Source organism: Ursus arctos, unplaced genomic scaffold, assembly GCF_023065955.2.
Source record: "Ursus arctos isolate Adak ecotype North America unplaced genomic scaffold, UrsArc2.0 scaffold_14, whole genome shotgun sequence".
NCBI classification, from domain to species: domain Eukaryota; kingdom Metazoa; phylum Chordata; class Mammalia; order Carnivora; family Ursidae; genus Ursus; species Ursus arctos.
The window spans coordinates 11452287-11470264 of NW_026622808.1; the positions used below are offsets into that span (position 1 = coordinate 11452287).

The 17978-nt window shown below is 62.8% G+C and overlaps 1 protein-coding gene across 1 annotated transcript in view; it reads right to left on the minus strand.

Annotated features, from left to right (window-relative positions):
- PITPNM3 (PITPNM family member 3) overlaps positions 1-6476 on the minus strand; it is a 53903-nt gene extending 47427 nt beyond the window's left edge. Inside the window, 2 exon segments of the mRNA XM_057311244.1 lie at positions 4628-4723; positions 6443-6476. Of these exon segments, the coding sequence (XP_057167227.1) occupies positions 4628-4723; positions 6443-6476 (130 nt within the window).
- Positions 6477-17978: the final 11502 nt, after the last annotated feature.

The following is a 17978-nucleotide window of genomic DNA, read 5'->3' on the forward strand; positions in this document are numbered from 1 at the left end:
ATGCGAACAGCGAGACTCCTTGTCCCGCGCAGGGAGGCTCCGCTCCAGCTCACGGAGTCGAGGGTGCGTCACCTTCTGCGGTCACGGGCCGAACACCGCCCATCACCCCTGCACCGGAGTCCAAGCTCCCAGGACCTGGGCCTCTGGGTTCAACGCTGCACACCTTCCCCTGGTGCTACATGCCTCCGTCCCCCCGCCCGCCATGGCCACCACGGGCATCCCGGCTCAGCCCATTCTCAGACACCTTGGGGTCTCCCCTCCCACCCCTAAATGAGAGGCAGGGCCAGGGTCAGAAGCACACCTGTGGTTTGCTTCCGTGAGGTCCCTCTGCCCGTCCCCCTCCCCCACGGCGCAGCGTCCTGGTCCTCCCTGAGACAAAGGACCCCACCCCTGCCGTGTGTAACATGAGGGGCCCTGGGCCCCAGAGACTTGCCTGGGGTCCGACACTGGCCAGTCACCGGCCCAACCTCTGTCCCGGCGGCCTGCACCTCCGTCCGCCACCTTCCCGCCTGCTGGAGATTGCGCGCCCGCAGCAAAACCCAGATAGAGCTGTGCCCACGTTCTCCACCAGACCCGCCATGGTCAGTATATCACAATGGTTTATCCCACTCCACTCGCTGTGAGAAGCCAGGGATTGGAGCAAGGAGCAGGGTCTCTGCAAGACTGAGTGCAGCTCTCGGGCCAGGGCCAGCCTCCCACCAGGAGGGGAGCATGGCGTCCGCCGGTGCTGGGCACGGGGACGACAGAGAGCAGAGAACACAGAAGACGCGGCAGCGGCAAAAACCTCCAGCGTCCCTCCCGGAGGGGGCTCAGCTGTGCTCCCAGTCAGGCTGCCCAGGCCAGGCGTGCCCTGAAAACAAACCCAGCTACAAACCCCCCCGCCAGCTGCCCAGCTCCACCCCCCAACTGCCCCCTTAGCCGCCCAGCCACCCCAGCTGCACCTCCCCAGCTGCCCCAGCTGCAACCCTCCAGCTGCCCCCTCAGCCGCCCCAACTGCAACCCCCAGCCACCCCGGCTGCACCCCCAGCCACCCCGGCTGTACCCCAACAGCCATCCCAGCTGCACCCCCCCCAGCTGCACCCTCCCAGCTGCCCTGGCTTCACCCTCTCACCCTGCCAGCACACAGCCCGTAACCCCTGGGGCTGGGCCTGCTTGCGCAAGTTCAGTGAGGAGAGGGGTCCAGAGAAAGCAAGCATCTCCGGGGAACTGAAGGCTCAGGCCTCCTGCTCACTTGCTCCCCCTGCTGCATTCCCTGAGGTTATGAGGGGGCCGGGCGGGGGGGGGGGGGGGTCCTCCGCTTTTAACAGCATCACTGAGGTAGAACCGCCCTCTACAAACTACGCGTATTTAAGAGGACAATTTGGAAAGTTCCGGCATGTGGACGCACCCATGAAACCATCACCCCCAGAGTCTTCTCCCGTCCCCTCGTATCCCTCCTTCCGGCCCCCAGGCCACCGACCCGCTACTGCCACTCACGCCCTCTGGAGTTCTGAGTACCTGGGGTCACGGTCCCTGTGTCCTCTGTCCACCCGCCTGGCTCCCACTCGGAGGCGGCCCAGTTTCGTGTGCTCCTGGCTTGTTCCTTCTCATGGCCGAGCCATGTCTCCCCGCACGGATGACCCACGTGTGTGCATTCACCCGGCACCGTGCATCTGGGCCATAAATACAGCCGCTGCACACGCTCGCGGGGGGACACGCGCTCTCCTTCCTCCTGGGCAGACTCCTGGCAGTGGGAGGGCTGGTGCCTGGGGCAGCAATGACCACGAGCCATGGAAGAGCTAGAATCCACCCCCATGTGGCTGTATTGTGGCTGCTTCCACCAGTAGTTTCCAAGTCCCAAATCCTCTGCATCCAGGTCGGTCGAAGTAACTGGCTGACCCCATGGGTGCATGGCAGCGTCACGCTGTGGTTTCCCCATGGACTTGTGGCAGTGTTGTCCCCACAGGCTTGTGCAGCGTCACGCCGAGGTTCCCTGCGGGCCCGTGGCAGCATCACGCCGTGGTTCCCTGCGGGCCCGTGGCGGCGTCACGCCGTGGTTCCGTGCAGGCATGTGGCGATGTTGCACTGTGGTCTCAGCTGGCGTTTCCCCGACGACGGATGAGGCCGAGCATGTGTTCAGTCTCTGGTGAGGCATCTCTTCCCTTACTTTATTTTCGGCAATTGTCAGGGTGGCTCACCTGCTCGGCTGCTGTGCTCCTGCCCACCACCACCGAGCAGCAGGCTCCACGAGGGCTGGGACAGCGCCCGCTCACGCCGTGCCCCCTACGCGAGGGCAGTGCCTGCCCCCCAATGGGCAGATACTCAGTAAACACTGAAGAGTGCACGGATGGGTGGATTCTAGCCCCTGCCTCTGTCCGACTCCTTGATGACCTTGAGTGACCCTGAGCAAGCTTCCCAATCCTCTGGCCTCAGTTTCCCAGCCTGGAAACTGGGATAGCAGTGTTGAACTCAAAGACCTAGCAGGCACCTGGCTCTGACACGGTCCTGAGCCACGGCCCCCCAGCCCCCTGGGTTTGCCCTCGCTCTGCACCCCAACCCGCTAGTCTGGACTGTGGCCCCCAGGTACCCTTTGACTGACAGGAGGGAGGCACCTCTTCTGGGTCTGGGAATCTGGACCCCATCACCCACCCCGCAGCGTCCATCCTGCCGCCATGGCCCATGGAGCTGGCACCTTGCCCAGAGGGTGCTGGGTGCTCGGACTGCTCCATACTCCTGCCCCCAGCCCCTCCCACGCCTTACAGACACAGCCGGAGCCCCCCACCCAGAGCCTAACCGTCTCCCCTGTGCTACCAGAGTGAGGGGCTCTCGCCCCATCGGGGCATCCCTCGAGCAGGGTCCACAGCCTGGTGCTTAAGGAAGGAGGAGGAAGGAAGGCCCAATTTCAGTAACAAGTCAGAGAAAGGGACCTGACCCCCCACACTGAGCTCCTGGGTTCCAGACCCTCCACCCCACTTTGGTGCGGCCTCAGTTTCCCCATCAGAACACTGAGGAGGAGGACATAACATTCCAGGGCCTGCTTAGCACTAACACGCAGCCACGTGGCCCCCGTAGCTGGAGGATGCAGGACCCTGCTGGGTATAGACGGAGACCTCACCACAACACAGGATTCAGCCCGGCGGGAGAACAGGGCTGGGGAGGGGCCCCTCGAATCCTGGACACCCAGGGCCTGGCCCCGAGGCTGAGAGCTGCCGGCGGGGCCTGACCCCAGCTCCGGGCAGCAGAGAAGGACGGCTTCACCTCGTACTGCCTTGCTTCAGCTAAGGAAACTCCAACAGCCTTGACCAGGGGACCGCACAGACCATGCAGGAGGTGGGGAGGGGGCAGCTCCGAAGTAAGGGGGCCTCAGCAGCCCGTGGGGCGGCCCCTGGCTGAGGGCTGGGGTGCTAGGCTGGGAGGAGCAGATGACAGGGCTCCCGGGGGCCTGGAACCGAGGGAGAAGGGAGAGGTGGGACCCAAAGCCGGGAGGGGGGGGGCGGGGGGGGAGGCCACGGTGGGAACAGGCACGGCGGGACCCTCAGAGGGAAGCAGGGGAACAGGCCTGACCCGCCCACCCACAGAGCCTCCCGCCGTAAGCCATCCCCATCATCTGGGAACCCCAGCCCTGATGAACTGCAAAGTATTTGAAATAAATGTGTTCTAAGCAGCAAAATATTGAGGCCGTTGTTGTCACACTGTAGGCTCCTTGCTACGGTGAAGCAGCCCCACCAGCCACTCCAGTCAGACACCAACGGGGACGGCAAACACGTCCCACCTGAGCTGGGACAGGCTGGCCTTGGGCCCAAGGCTCCCCCTGCCCCAACTGGGCTTCCCGGAAGGCACCTGAACTGGGCATTCCCCGATTCTGGAGGTGCGGAGCTCACAGGGAAACTGAGGCCTGGAGAAGATCAATGGCACAGCTGAGACCATGTCCCAAGTGTCCTGCTCGGGTCCAGATGTCTTCCTAGCACACGGTCTGTCTTTCAAGACCCCGTTTTGCCAAGCATTTCAAAGCACATCCCGGGAGCGAGCCGACCCCCCAGATAAGGTGACCTCCCGGGTGGGGCCAAGCTGGCCAGTGAGGACCGGGGCCCCTGGGTAGGGAGAGGCCTCTGTGCTTCTTATCCACGCCCACACCAGCCAGGCGCGCGTGGCCGTGGGGACCCTCTCTCGGGAACTCTGGATGGACTCCGCTGCCCACCAGTGCCTGCCACATCCTGTCTGGAAGGCTCCTTCCCCTCGTCCCTCATCACTGAGGACAGGATGCCGCGGACCTCCCCACCCCAAGTCCACGAGGGACCGGCCATCACTGTATCTGTTAACACCTGTGCTTTTTACTCAGCGGCTTCTGTCCCCCTCGGGAGGGAGTCTTCCTCGTGCCACTGTCGGATTCTCTCTCCCACCAGCCCACAAGCCCGAGGAGGGCAGTGCCCGCGCCCCGCGGCCTCTGCGGTATGGTAAGCGCCTCACACAGCCCCCGAGCTAGACTCGGAGAGGGGCAGAGCCCCTGCCCGGGACTCACGGTCGGGTACATGTGCAGCATGGGACGCCATGTCCGAGGAGGGAGAGACACTAACCCCCTGCAGGGATCCCCTTCCTGGGGCTTCTGCAAAGGTCATCCAGCCAATGTTGGAATGATGGGTTCACTCACCTCTGGCATCAAAGAATTCATCGTCTGAGCTCTCCACGGAGTCGCTGAGGACGTTTCGAAGGTGCCAGGGGGCACCGCCGCCCGGGGGAGGGCCACCTGGCAGAGGGAACACAGCCGTTAGCCTGGCCTGAGCCACATCCGGCGTGAGGCAGCTAAGCCCACGCACCCCCAGACCAAGGGCCGGCCAGCGTTCCCCGCCCCCCGGTCGGTGCCCAGCGCCGCACCGAGCTGGCCGGACCCTGTGCTGGCATTTGGACCCCCAGTCTCTCTCCGACACGCTGCGTGGGGCAGAAGCCCTGCAATCCAGACTGGAGGCGGTCAAGGCACGCTGCCGAGGTGGCCCGCACACCAGCACACACGGGGGGCCGTGCTGCGTGGGTGCAGGGTCTCAACCAGTGGAAAGGGGGCTCTGTTCAAGGGGGTCCCTCAAAGGCACCACCACCTATGACGCCATCTGCTCGAAATGACACCTCAAGGTCAGCGGAGCCGGGGACAAAGGCCCAGAAAGTCATGCCCGGAAACGCGTCTTCCCACAGGCCACACGCTTCTGCACAGCCCCAACGGCAGGCGGGTGAAGGGGCGGGGAGGCTGACACCCACAGGGCGTGTGCGGGCCTGGACCGCGGCCTCCAGCAGACACACACAAGCCCCAGCGCGGGAGGGGGCCTGAGCTCCACCTCAGCAGCCGCGGGGCTGTCCTGCTCCCACGCCCCAGCCTTGGGTCTCCCCAGTAAAGTACCGACGACCATCAGTCCCCAGCTCAAAGGATCGGAAGGAACGCGTGCTCGCTGTCGGCCTCTCCGAAGGCCCAGACCCGCAGCTGCGGGATAATGACTAACCCACAGAAGGCAGGGCGGGCGCTGATGGCTCTCGGGGGCGGGCGGGAGCAGGGGCGCGCACAGAACGCGGGCTCCTCCGCTCTCCTTGCGCCCCGCACCAGGCCAGGCTCCGTCCACAGGCACCTGGGGATCCACATGGAGCCGGCCCAGCATGCCTCCCACGTGCCCCCCAGACAGGAAGACCGGGGACCGCAGGTGGATTAAACTCCGTCAAAACTGAAACCACCAAAGTGTTAGGCGAAAGTCGACCTGGTAATTTTCCTGCGGAAGTCATCCGAGCACGGTGAACCATCGTGTTCTGGCAACACCAGAGCCTGGAAGCTATCCCAGCGCCCGTGCCCGGGGACGGGGCGGGATGGTGCAGCGGCTCCCGTGTGTGGCCGCAGAGGGACGCCCACTGGGTGTGGCGGGGAGGGAAGAAGGCACTTAGGTCCCAGAACAGTACGTTCCTTTTGACCGTGTTTGGGAAACACGCTTGTAACTGCCCATGGAGGATTCGCGCGGCGTGTTGGTTAAGCACTCAGATCCGAGGAGGGGCAGGCCTGGATTCAAGCTCAGGCCGAGCCCCCGAGAAGCCGTGGAAGGGCAGGGGGAGCCCCCGTGCCTCAGTTTCCCCAGCTGTAAGGTGACGATGGCTCACACCTGCCTCGGAAGCGTGTGACACTCAAACCACGGCACCACAGCGCTCATGAGCACACGGCGAGCGGCCACAACAGCGGTTATGGTATAAATCTACGTACGGTGGCATCGCCATATCCGGAAGGACACGAACCAAGACGCCAGCAGACATGATTCCCACAGGGGGGATCTGACGGGAGGAGGCAGGGAAAACGCAGTTTTTACACAGCTCACGTGATTTTATGACTTCCTAACTTCGTAAATCATCCCATTTTATCAGTTCAAGGATGCGCATTTTTTCACACATTCACATCTTTAAAACCAGAGCACGTCTCCCCTCGTGGCACGTCGTCGCTCACGCGGATCCTTGAGCCACACGGGCTTGAAGCGCATGGGTCCGCCTACACACGGCCTTTCAACCAACACGCGGGGCTTTTCTTTCAATAAACTTCCTTACAAGTGTCTGGATAACATTTTCTCTCCTCCAGCTGAAGCTACTGTAATTATACGGCGTGCACACACACAAAAAAATACGACAAACACACAAAATCACACCCACGGGCTGTTACTGGGGAGGCTCTGGTCGACGGCAGGCGTTACTCCAGCTTCGACTCTATGGGAAACAGTAAAACCACCCTGCACACAGGGCTCGTTGTCCCGGGGGCATCAGCCCTGGCCAGCAGGTCACATGACTTGTGTCCTGTGTGCGGAGAGACCGGCATTCCTGGAGAAGCAATGCCCCTGCCTCAGTTTCCCCATCTGCACAATGAGAAACCTGACGGAGACCCTGTCCCTTTTCAGTTCGGGGCGATGCTGGAGGAGCCCATCCGGCACAGAGAGCAGACGCCAGTGAGCAAGGGAGAGGTGGGCGCTCCCCACAGCCACGGGTCCGGGGGAGCGGGGGACGCACTGCGTCAGCCCCAGGGAGCCCACGGCAGCCCCGCCCCCACCACGCCCCGCACCCCTGCAGGATGCTGGCACCGTGCCCTGCCCTGAGCCCAGATCCCAGAGCATGAACTGTTCCTGAAGGGTGAGGCCAGCCCTGCCGGCCCAGGGACACCGCCTCCTTCCCGTCCCTCCTGCCCCACCCACCACAAAGTCCCAAACACACACCCAGCCTGGGCACCATGGCTTGGAGCCAGGCAAGAAGCACGTTCTGCGGCCTGCTCTGAGCCCGGAAGTCACCCCGAGGGGCAAAGCTAGGTCTGGCACACATTCCCCGTGGGGACCCTTAAGCTCTCGATTCTTGCCCCCCACAGCGGGCAGCGTGGCAGGCTGGACAGCAGTTTCCTGCTCACAGGCCCTGGATTTACTGCAAGGGCTGCAGCGGTGGGGACGCCACAAACGCTTCTGGGACAAATAATTGCGAACAGCAAGATCGCCGGACACAGGACCGATACGCAAAAGTCAACTGCACTCCTAGATGGGGTCGACAAAGAACCAGAATTTGAAATTTAAGAAACAATCCCATTTATCAATATCATCAAACACAGACACACAAAAACCCCCAAAAAGAAGTGCTTAAGTATAAACCAAATGTATATAGAGATTTCTGTGATTCTGAAAGTACAGTCATCTAAAATTCTCGCTGAATTTAGGTTCATTTTATGTGTGTTCCTGGTCAGCAGGGTACTAAAGGTACAGAAACTTCCGTACACACGATATTACTATGCAAATATCCCTCGCTGCGCACGTCCACTCTGTTCCCCAGAAGCAGGATCCCGGACGGTCAGGACAGCCCTGCTGTCCCTGTTTGATCCCCGAGTGTTGGGTGGGGGCAGCGGGCCCACCGGAAGCTTCACCCGCGTCTATGTGGTCCTTGAGCTTGAAGAGCCAAGGCTCCGGAATTTGGCTCCTGCAGCACTCTCACCACTCGCTTCCCTTCCGGCCACCGTCACCCTAGGTCACTGCCACGCTGAGGACACATGTGATGGCCTGGCTCCACCCGGGGGAGCCGTTCGCCCCGCTAGATGTGGGCAGAGAAGGAAGGGGAGCCGGGTGTCAAAGAGGGCTGTCCACCCCAGGGGCCGTGCCAGGTGCTGGGGACGCCGTGGCAAAGAAGCAGGGGGGTGGGGACCTCGCAAAGCCTACATTCTGCAGGAGGACGGGGTGCCGATATGGGTCAAGTAACGGATGAAGATAATTTCAGCAGCAGAAACTGACACGGAGACAATGGGATTTCTCCCCCATCTCTGCGGTGCCCCTTCCCCACGCGTCTGACAGTGGGGTCAGCCCGAAGAACAGACTGACACGGATGCGGGCTACGGTCACTGAACTAACGCTGGGCCTCCCCTTCCGAACAGACCCTCCTCTGTGCACAAGCTCTATACTTGAATTTCTTTTCAAAGGCATAGTTCGTGTGTACTGTTACCCTCCTCGCTTTCAAAATGCGTTCCTGTGTTGGTTTATAAAGAGACGCTAGAAGTTTGTTCAGATGCGATACAAATCCCGCCCTCCTCTCAGGCAGGGCTGCCCCAAACAACCTCTGAAAGGGGGTGCACGGGGTCTCAGCTGTCCACACGTCTAGAAACGAGGATCTATGAAAGTGGGTAACACAGACCAGCAGCCACCATACGGCTGAGTGGGGTGGGGTGCGCCCTTCCTCTCTTCCTCCCGCAGACGTTTTAACGGGTCACATTTAACAAAGGGACACAGTGGCGGGATGACTTGGGAGGGTGAGAGGCCTTCCTGGAAAGGTGTCGGTCGCTGAGAAGGAGGCGGAAACACCGAGCGTGTGTGCATGTGGCCCATCCGGCAGCTGAGGACACGTGCAGCTGTCTGCTCGAGGTCACAAAGCCTGTAAGTCACGGAGGCAGAACTGGAAGCCAGACCATCCAATTTACCCACGGGGTCCGCAAGTCAGTGTCCGGGTATCCTCGTGTCTGTGTAGACATCTGAACGTGCACCTATGTTCCTTGGAGAGCGCCATCCTCCCAAAGCCCCTCTCCCTTCTCGAGCCTGTCCTGAAGACACATCCCAGCACACATGCTCCCATGTAACTCCCTCCCCATCTCCGTGTCTCACACACACACCAGCTTGCAGGCATGGCTGGAAACTTAGCAGAAACGTCAGCATGTGGACCGTGGAGCGACACCAGCCTGGGCTCCCACTACCACGTATGGGCCCATGACGGAAGCACATTGATCTCGTGGGGCCTCACTTCTGTCATCTGTAAGATGCAACCTCACTGTTAGGAATTCAGCACAGACCACCCACTGCAGCGTCCAGCACCCTGGCACCCAACAGCCACGGGACTGAGGTGTAGACAGGGCCCACGGGGACTTCCAAGCAGCCCCCCAAGGCCACAGACCCATCTGCATCCTCCAAGGCCCACGTGACACCCTCCAGCAGACTGTCCTTCTGTCCCTTCTCCTCCACCACCCCTACTTGAAGCTTTAAATCAGGACAAAAGAGAAAGGGGAAAACCCATCCCTGCAATCCAGAGAGAAGCAGAGCATGCTTTGCGCCCGTGATGCCCTGGCCCCCAGCAGAGCTCCGAGCCAGGGGGCCATCCTAACTCTCCCTGCCCGCCTACCCACTGCCTCAGGTCCAGCATAGCCTTGTGACCTTGTCACAGGCCCAACCTCCCCAGCACGGATGCAGCTGGGGGACCTGGCTCAGATCACCTGTCGCACCTGTTCCCCTTCCCCACCTGGACTGGCTCCCAGGGACACAGTCACAGAAGCCCCCTGTGGATGCTCTGGCCTATGCCAGGGACCCCCCCCCCAACATGGCCCCAACCTGAGGGCAGGAGCCCACCAGAAGGGAGACACCATGCTGAGCTCAGGAGCCCAGCCTAAGGGGAAAGGCATTGGCCGATTCTTCTGGGGCCAGACCCTGGGCCAGATGGCACCCTGGGAGAAGGAGTCAGGGAAAGAGCTAGCCTGGATTGGCCCCTGCCCCTGGGATGCAGCCTCAGGGCCCAGCCTCGTAAGGGCTCAGGACAGACGAGGGGCAGCCCGGCCACTGGGCTGAATGCCAATCCTCACCCCACAGGTGTAGACAGCGTGTCCCGGGGCAGAGGCCCTGCAGGCTGGAGGGCCCGGAGGCCTTCCTGGGGAGGGGGCCCAGCTGAGCCTTAAGGGAAGGGTGGGCAAGGTGGGAGGAAGGAAAGACACAGGTCAGAGCAATCAGGCCATGTCAACGAGGAGCTGGATGGAAAACCTTCTCCCCCAGCACGGGAAGTCTGGCTCATCGGAGCAAGGAGGGGACCGGGGTGTCTGCTGTGACAGCCACACTCTGCAGGTGTTCGAGTAACACCTGCCAACTCCCACACCTCCAGGGAGCCTCAAACGCCTCTGAGTGGCCAGCGAGGGGTGTCCGGCACTGGGCCTGCTGCCCAGCCCTGCCTGAGGCGGTACCTGAAGTTGCGGCTGGTGTGCTGCACCCAAACAGCGTGCCTCGGGGCAGAAGTGCTCTGCCGTGGCTCACGTGGGCCCCCATCCCCATTCTGTCCACGTCTGTCACGCACACAGACACACAGACACACACGTGCACAGACATGCACACACAAACACGTAAACACATGCACACACGTGCACACGTGTGCGTACACACGCACACCGACACATGCATAAATACACATGCACGCACACACATGCACACACGTGCACAGACCTGCATACACACATAAATACACGCACGTGCACAGACCTGCAGACACCTGAACACATAAATACATGCACACACGTGCACACGCATGCACACCGACATGCACGCACACACACACACATGCACACAGGTAAGAGACGGCAGATTTTGCGAGCTCGCACATCTCAGTGTAACTGCCAGCAGTCAACGCTGCTGAAAGGCTCAGTCCACCGGACTTCCCATGGGCAGTGGGGGCCGTGTGGACACAGCCCGCAGCCTACACGTGGCTCACACAGCCACCCTCCCACACACACACAGCTTCACATCTCGTCTTACGACAGTTAGAATCCCACCTCACTGCTGCTCTGCTCTGGCCTGGGCTCCCAGGAGGCCACGAACAGGACACGGAGCGAGACGCCCCTCCTCCCGCCCCCGCCCCAGAGATGGGCCTTCCACCTCGAGCGTGACGTGAACCCCCGTCCCACTCGCCCTCCCACTGGAGGCTGGTTCAAGTCCCCGGCCTGCCCGTCATCCGTGTGCCGGGCACCACACTGTGCCTCAGTTTCCTGCTCTGTGCCACGGGGGTGATCACAGCACTCACGGAGGGTGACTGCGACAACCGCATGAGTGAAATCAGGAAGAGGCTTCGCACACGGCTCGCACTCCGCTGGCATTTGCACACAAGACTCTCCCGCAGGCGGGCCCTCCCCTTCTCCTCAGGCCTCCAGAAGGCCCAGGGCACAGCAGCAACTGCTCAGAGCAGGCAGCCCCCAACCCCCTCCCCCCCTCTTGGTGCAGCTCCCTGTCCCCCAGACTCTGAGATGACCAAGGCCAGGACCCGTGCTCTCTCTCCACCTGCCAGCCTGGGCTCCGGCAGCACCTGGCCTCTGGGAGGCCCCCCGGACCACGCTCCTGCCTGTCCCCAACTCACAGTGTTCTGCATCCCCACCCGACCCTGATTCCCATCCGTGATTGAGGATCAGATCAGAGCCTTCCTGGCCCGAGACTGGTCTGGAGCCTGCCTCCTCTGTGCTCCCCTGACGTCTTCTCCTGGGCCCAGCGGAGCACCTTTCTGCAGCCTGGGTCCAGGCCTGCCTGCCCCACTGGGCAGTGGGTTTCCTGGGGCACACGCCTGCTGGGAACCCTGCAGGCCCACAGCCCCTCCCAGCCCAGGGCTGGGCACAGAGAAAGCTCTCATTCTGCTCGGCAAGACCCACTGCAGGGGAGACCTCGGGAGAGGCCCTCTCGGGGGAGCATCCCGCCGCAGCTGTCCTCACACCCCACCTGCGTCAGGATGAGTCCGGGAACCAGACCAGTCCAGGGCCAACCCGCCCATGCTCAGCCCTCACAGGGTGTGCGGCCACCAGGGAGGGACGAAAGACCAGGAGAAGCCATTGAAGGAAACCAATGCAGGTTGGGGGTTGGTTGCTATGGCAACATGTCCTAACTACTTCCCAAACTGCTGTATGCGCCACTGATGAGCTTATGGGCTGGGCTGTCTCAGGGACTCGCGGGGAGCCCTGGGAGGGCCTGTCTGCTGGGGCTCCCAGCGCCTGCACCCCAGATGCTGGAGGACCCGGAAGGAATCCAGCTTCTGGGCGGCCAGGCGGCTCCACGAGTCCAAGCGTGAACTCCAGGCCGCAGAATGACCCTGAGACCAGCCGCAGCCCAACCCCAGCCCGAGCCTGCACCTGGAGCAGCGGGCCCCAGACGGAGTCACGGCCCCTGGCACACAGCAGGCCACGGCCCTCATCTCCAACCACACGGCAAACGCGGCCACAGCCCAGGGGCAGACCCAGCTGCAAATCTGACAGCAGCGCCAGCCGCCACCTTCCGCCTGACCCAGGCCGTACTGGCCCCGGGCACGACTGAGGGGCATGTCCTCTGCCACCACGGACTTCTGCACAGCACATCACACGACTGACGGGGGCCTGCATGGCCCGAGAGGCCAGCGAGGAAGGGCTGTGGCCCCCGCCTCCAGTGGAGGACGGAGAGACCCCGCGGAGGAAGCCAGCCTGCCTGCTGCCTTACCCCAGTCCCCAAGCACAGGCTGGAGGTGGATCAGGACCCCAGGGTCCCCACAGGACACATTTGGTGCAACTAGTTATTTTGAAAAAATATGCTTTTTGAAGACTTTCTGGTAGCTCGTGAATATACCCCGGAAATGCCCATTCATCACCTTATTTGGGAGATAATTAGTGATTAATCGCTTTGGCTACCTGCGGTACTTTCACCAGCTCTGCCCGTCTGGCTCCCGACGGTTCTGAGCGGTTGGAAGCCAACTCCCCAGACGCGCCCCTCCGTCCGGCCAGACTCCTGCTCCACAAGGAAAGGGAGCTCCCAGAGTCCCCTGTGCCACGACGGCTCTGCTGTCTGCAGGCTTCTCAGGAGGGCGGTGGGGACGGGGGGCACAAGATGGGACAGCCCCCCCACCAGTCACCCCAGGAGCCCTGTGAGGAGTGGGGAATGGGCGCCCACCTGGGGCCGCGGACGGTGCTACAGAGACCCCCACCTCCGGGAGCCGGCCCGCGTATTGGCAAGAGCACCAAAGGCTCCCATCGGCCTGCCGCACGCAGTGGGGGAGCAGCGAGGCCAAGGTGGCCCTACGTGGGCCATTCTACCACCTGCCGCTCTGGGGCTGCTCCCCAGCAAGGGTGGGGCCCCGGGTCGGCTCGGGCCCACAGGCTCCCCGTCCCCCAGTCCCCCACGGCCAGGACCCTGGAGGCGGGGCTGCACGATGCTCTCACCACTGCTCCAGATTACACGGCCCAAGGAGGGAACACAAAGACAGCAAGGGATGAACACCCCATACGCACAGACTGGGCAGTAATGGGAAGACTGAAAATAGCTCCTTTTACACCAGGGATGACTCCAGAGTTGGTCAGCCGGGACCAGCCGCCCAGGGGAGGGACGTGGGTGGGGACAGGAGAAGGAAGCCTCAGGCCACGGCCGGGCAGAGGCGTCTGATGAGAGGACGCTGACCCGCACACCCCGGAGCAGTCCAAACGCGCTCAGAGGTGTATGAGTGGTGACGGTGGCCGCGGGCGCTCCGCACCCCGCGTCCTGCACCCCTCGGGCTGTCCCTGAGCGGGGTAAGCCCACGAGGTGACGGGCCTCGCAGCAGACGGCTCAGAAGAGGCCTCTGGGATCCGCCAGCACTCAGCGCCCCTCCCAGACAGAGCCCAGCAGGTCTCCATTTTTGCTTCCAGCCCTTGTCTGGCACCCCGGCTAAGGGATGGCTCCTTCCCTCCCCTCCGGAATAACGGGTCATCGGGGAAGGGGAACCCCTCCTCACTGGCCTCCCCCACGCAGGCCTGCAAACAAGCAGGGTGACCCTCTCCAAGGAACACAAGCTCCCGACTCCCCTGGGCACCCCCCCCCCCCCCCCAGGGTCAGGCCCTCGCTCTGCTGCTCACCAAGAAGCAGGCTGAGGGCCAGGAACCCGGTTCCCGGGGTCCGACGCAGCAGCACCTGTGCCCCGCCGGCCCCAGCCACTGGCCCCTCTCCCCACAGCCACAGAGCCTTCCCCCTGGGGCCCGAACTCGCCCCACGGACAGGCCACCCCAGCCTCAGACTGAGCCCTGAGCCGAGCCACATCTCAGAGTGAACCTCGTCAACACGGCCCTGGGACAGCCTGGAAGCCGTGGGCGGGGGCCGCGGCAGGGACCCAGCTCCTGCCCCAGAGCCGCTGACGGGCAGGAGGCTCCCCCCACCCACACGCGTCCCCCACCGTGAGAACCCTGGACACACAGCTGTGCGGGCGGGCGTGGGGCCCTGGAGGCGGCGTTTACCTCCGGAGTGACTCACTAAGGCTCCAATCCTTTGCAAAAGGGGGTGCAATTTAGCATTTTCTTTCTCTTTAGAAAACAAGTATTTTAAAGCCGGGAGTAGAGAGAATTTGAGGGCGTGTGTGGGGGGCTGGGAGCTCATGCGATTTCCAAGCTCACTTGTTATGCGCTCACAGCCCCCTCCCGCCCCAGGCCTTGGGGGGACCGGCCACCCCCTCCCCGGCCTGGCTGCAAATCTGGTGATGGGCGGGCCAGGACCCCCAGAACCCCCAGAGGCACGCGTGCTCTCTGTGCCAGACCCCACCCCCACCACCCCTCAGGGTCCCCGGGGGCCGGAGAGCGGGGAGGAGACGCCCCCCAAGGCACAAGCCAGCAGAGAGGGGGGCTGAGAGAGAAGAAAACCGGCGTTAGAGCGAGAGAGCAATTTTAAAGCCAGTCTGGCCCCCAGGCTCTTCCCCTTCCCCGACCCCCCACCCTTGAGGAAACTGAGGAGCAGAGGCGCAGGTCAAGGTCAACCAGTGACAGCCAGAGTCTTCTCCATGACCCAGGCCAACTGCTAAGAATGCTAAGTCCAAGCCCAGCCTCTGACTCCATGGCATTCTAGAACGAGACACCTCATCTTCCTGGGGCTCGGTTTCCTCATCTGCAAAATGGGAGCGACACCAAGCCTCACCGGAGACACGCTGTGGAGCCAGGAGGTAGGAAGCAGGTGATCACGAGCCTTCTGCCCCCACACCCGGAACCCACCGGAACACCCCACTCCCCACAGAGCATTTACACCCCCTGTCCTTGAAGACACAGAGCTCAGGAGAGGACCCCGTGCCCTCCTGGCCTCGGTCTCCCGCCGGGTGGGACCGGAACCCTCACGGCATACCAATGCATCTACAGGCAAATGTCATGGCCTCTGCCCAGTCGGACGCAGACTCCGCCCCACCAAGGGGGGTCTAGCCATGTGTTCACACCCCATGTCCCACCCAACACTCCCAAACACCGGCCAGGTAGACGGGGCCTCCTGCTGGGACAGGGGCTCCCGGGCCCAGGGACCCAGCCACCCGCACTGCCCGGGCTGAGAGGCGGCAAAAGGTCTCCGGCGGGGGGGCTGCCGGCTGCCAGCTCTCCTGCTGTGACGGGCGGCTGAGCAGGGGAGCAGGAGACCCACCCGTGCCCCAGCACCTCCAAGACTGAAGGAAGTCCACCCAGGCTTTCTGGAGGTAAAACCCCAGAGTCGGGTCACAGGCAGCCGGGAGGGGGAATCTGCAATCCACGCGGGGAGCCCTTCCCAAGATACCTACGCGGCAAAGCCATGCTGGCACCCCAGGCCTGAGACATGGGTGCCATCGCACCTCCCATCCCCCGGCCCCTCCCCAAAGTGCTGAGAGTCCCTTCCCTCCTCTGGAAGATGTCCCCTACCCCTGGCCAGCAGGCTCCTCCCCTCGGAGCTGGGCCAGCACCTGGGGCAGAGGGGCTGCCAACCCAAACCTGCCACCCTCCTCCATCCTCCATGCTGCTCTCCCTCTGAGTTCTTTCCAGTCCCCCCAACACGCTTCCAGGCCCTCTGCCCTTGGGCACCTCCGGCCACTCTCCCCGACTCCACCCTACACTGCTCCTCTACACTCACCCCTTCCTCTGTCCAGCCCCTAGCCTCTGCTCAAGCCCCTACCTGACCCCAGGCCTGCCCCTGGCCATCTTCCAGTCCAAATTCACCAGCCTCCAAGGCGAAACTCCTACAGTTACAGGAAAGTCTTCTTCTGTTTTAACGCGCTGCCCACAGGTAGCCCTGGGGTGCAAAGGACTGTCCCCCCGGGAGGCCTCGCCCCTCCTCGTCCACCAGACCTAGAGCTCCCTGGGGCCCTCCCCTGTCTTCTCAAGACGGGATGCAGGCCACCACAACAGCTCTGGCCTGGGTGGCTGAAGTCTCCCCAGAGACTGGGAACTGGTAGTAACCCGTCTGGGATCCGCACTCTGTAATTTATCCAATCCTTTCTGGAAACTCCCAACGTGTTTTTCTGCACCTGGGATCTCCTGGCAAAGTGAAAGTCCTTTTACTGCTTCCCATAGTCGACACAGCCATGGCTGGCTGCTCAGGCTGGACACTGCACGAGTCCAGGAACACCACTCGCTAGACCACAGTCTGATAATCCTGGAGTCACGCACTATGGTGACTCTGGGGCCCAAACCCCTGCGTCTTCCCTCACTAAGTGGTCCCTTGGTCGGTTTTCAGAGGGAATACTTCCCAGGTTGCAGAGCAGAGCCCTCAGTCACAGGCCAGCCTCCCACAGCCTCCACCTCCAAGCCTCCCTTGGTGCCAATGTCACTCCCAGAGCAGCCAGGTTGTTCCTGACCATCGGTCTGCCCCTCCCCGGCAGACGGCCTGAGCAACCACCCCTCTCTGTGTCACGACCCCTCCTTGCGCCCCAGTTTCTCTAGCCGCGGAGAGAGGGGTGTGGGCCTCCGTCTGAGGCCGCCTCTGCTGTAGAGCTCACGGATCTATACTGCACCGGCTCTGCCAGCATGGCTCTCACACACGCATCACCGAGAGCCGTTTCCAGGTCAGCGGGCTTAGAGCCTAAAGAGCAGGAGAGACATTCACAAAATGCAAAGCAGCCCAGAAGGACTGAGAGACGAGGCGTCGTCCGGTCGTGCTGGGTCAACCCCAAATGGCTCCTCGGAGGGGCAGCTGAGTATGGGAGCAAGGGGCCCCGGCGTTTGGATCCTCAGAGGAGGGGGTCCCTGCTCTGGGACCAAGCAGGAGACTGACGCCGAAGAGACAAGAGGTTAGGCAGAGCTGCTCACGGCCGCACAATTCTTCACCCGCCACCGTCAGCCTGGGAACCGAACGACCCACGGGCCACCACACAGGGGCTGGACTGCACCCCCAGGCCGTGGGGGCGGCCTGATGGCAGTGATGGACACAGTCCATCGCTTACCACCCTCAGGGTCTGGCAGCCCCGGCCCTGCGCCCAGGCTCTGCCCAGACCCCCTGTTTCTCTCCGTATCTGTTCCCAAGGCCTTAGCAGGGGGAGAGAGCCACCTCCCCCTCCAGGATCATTGTGCACGGTGCCGGGACACTGTTCGAGCACGCCGTGGGCTGCTATTGTGATGGTCGTGCCCCAGCAGGTGGTCTGTGCAGGGCTGTGCACGCACACGCACACAAGGAGCGGGGGCAGTGGGCGGGACACACGCCCTACCATGTGCCCTCTGGGAGCAGCGGGGGTGGGTAAGGACCCGGGCTCCAGCACGAGGGAGGAAGACGGCGTTTTCCAGCCTGCCTGGTGTCATCGCCCAGTGCCTCCCACAGCACCTTGGTGAGAAAGGGGTGTTTAGCTGTGCTCCACACTTGCTGTGTCTCACTCGGCCAGCCCCACCCCTGCAGGACTCCTGCGGGCCCTAAGTCACATGCCGGCGTGTGCACGGGGGGATCCGACCCAGCCCAAGGACCCGGGCAGCGTTCGTGGGTGGCAGGGGAGGTGCACAGAGCCCACACTGAGTGTGCGTACGGGTGAACTCACACTCATTC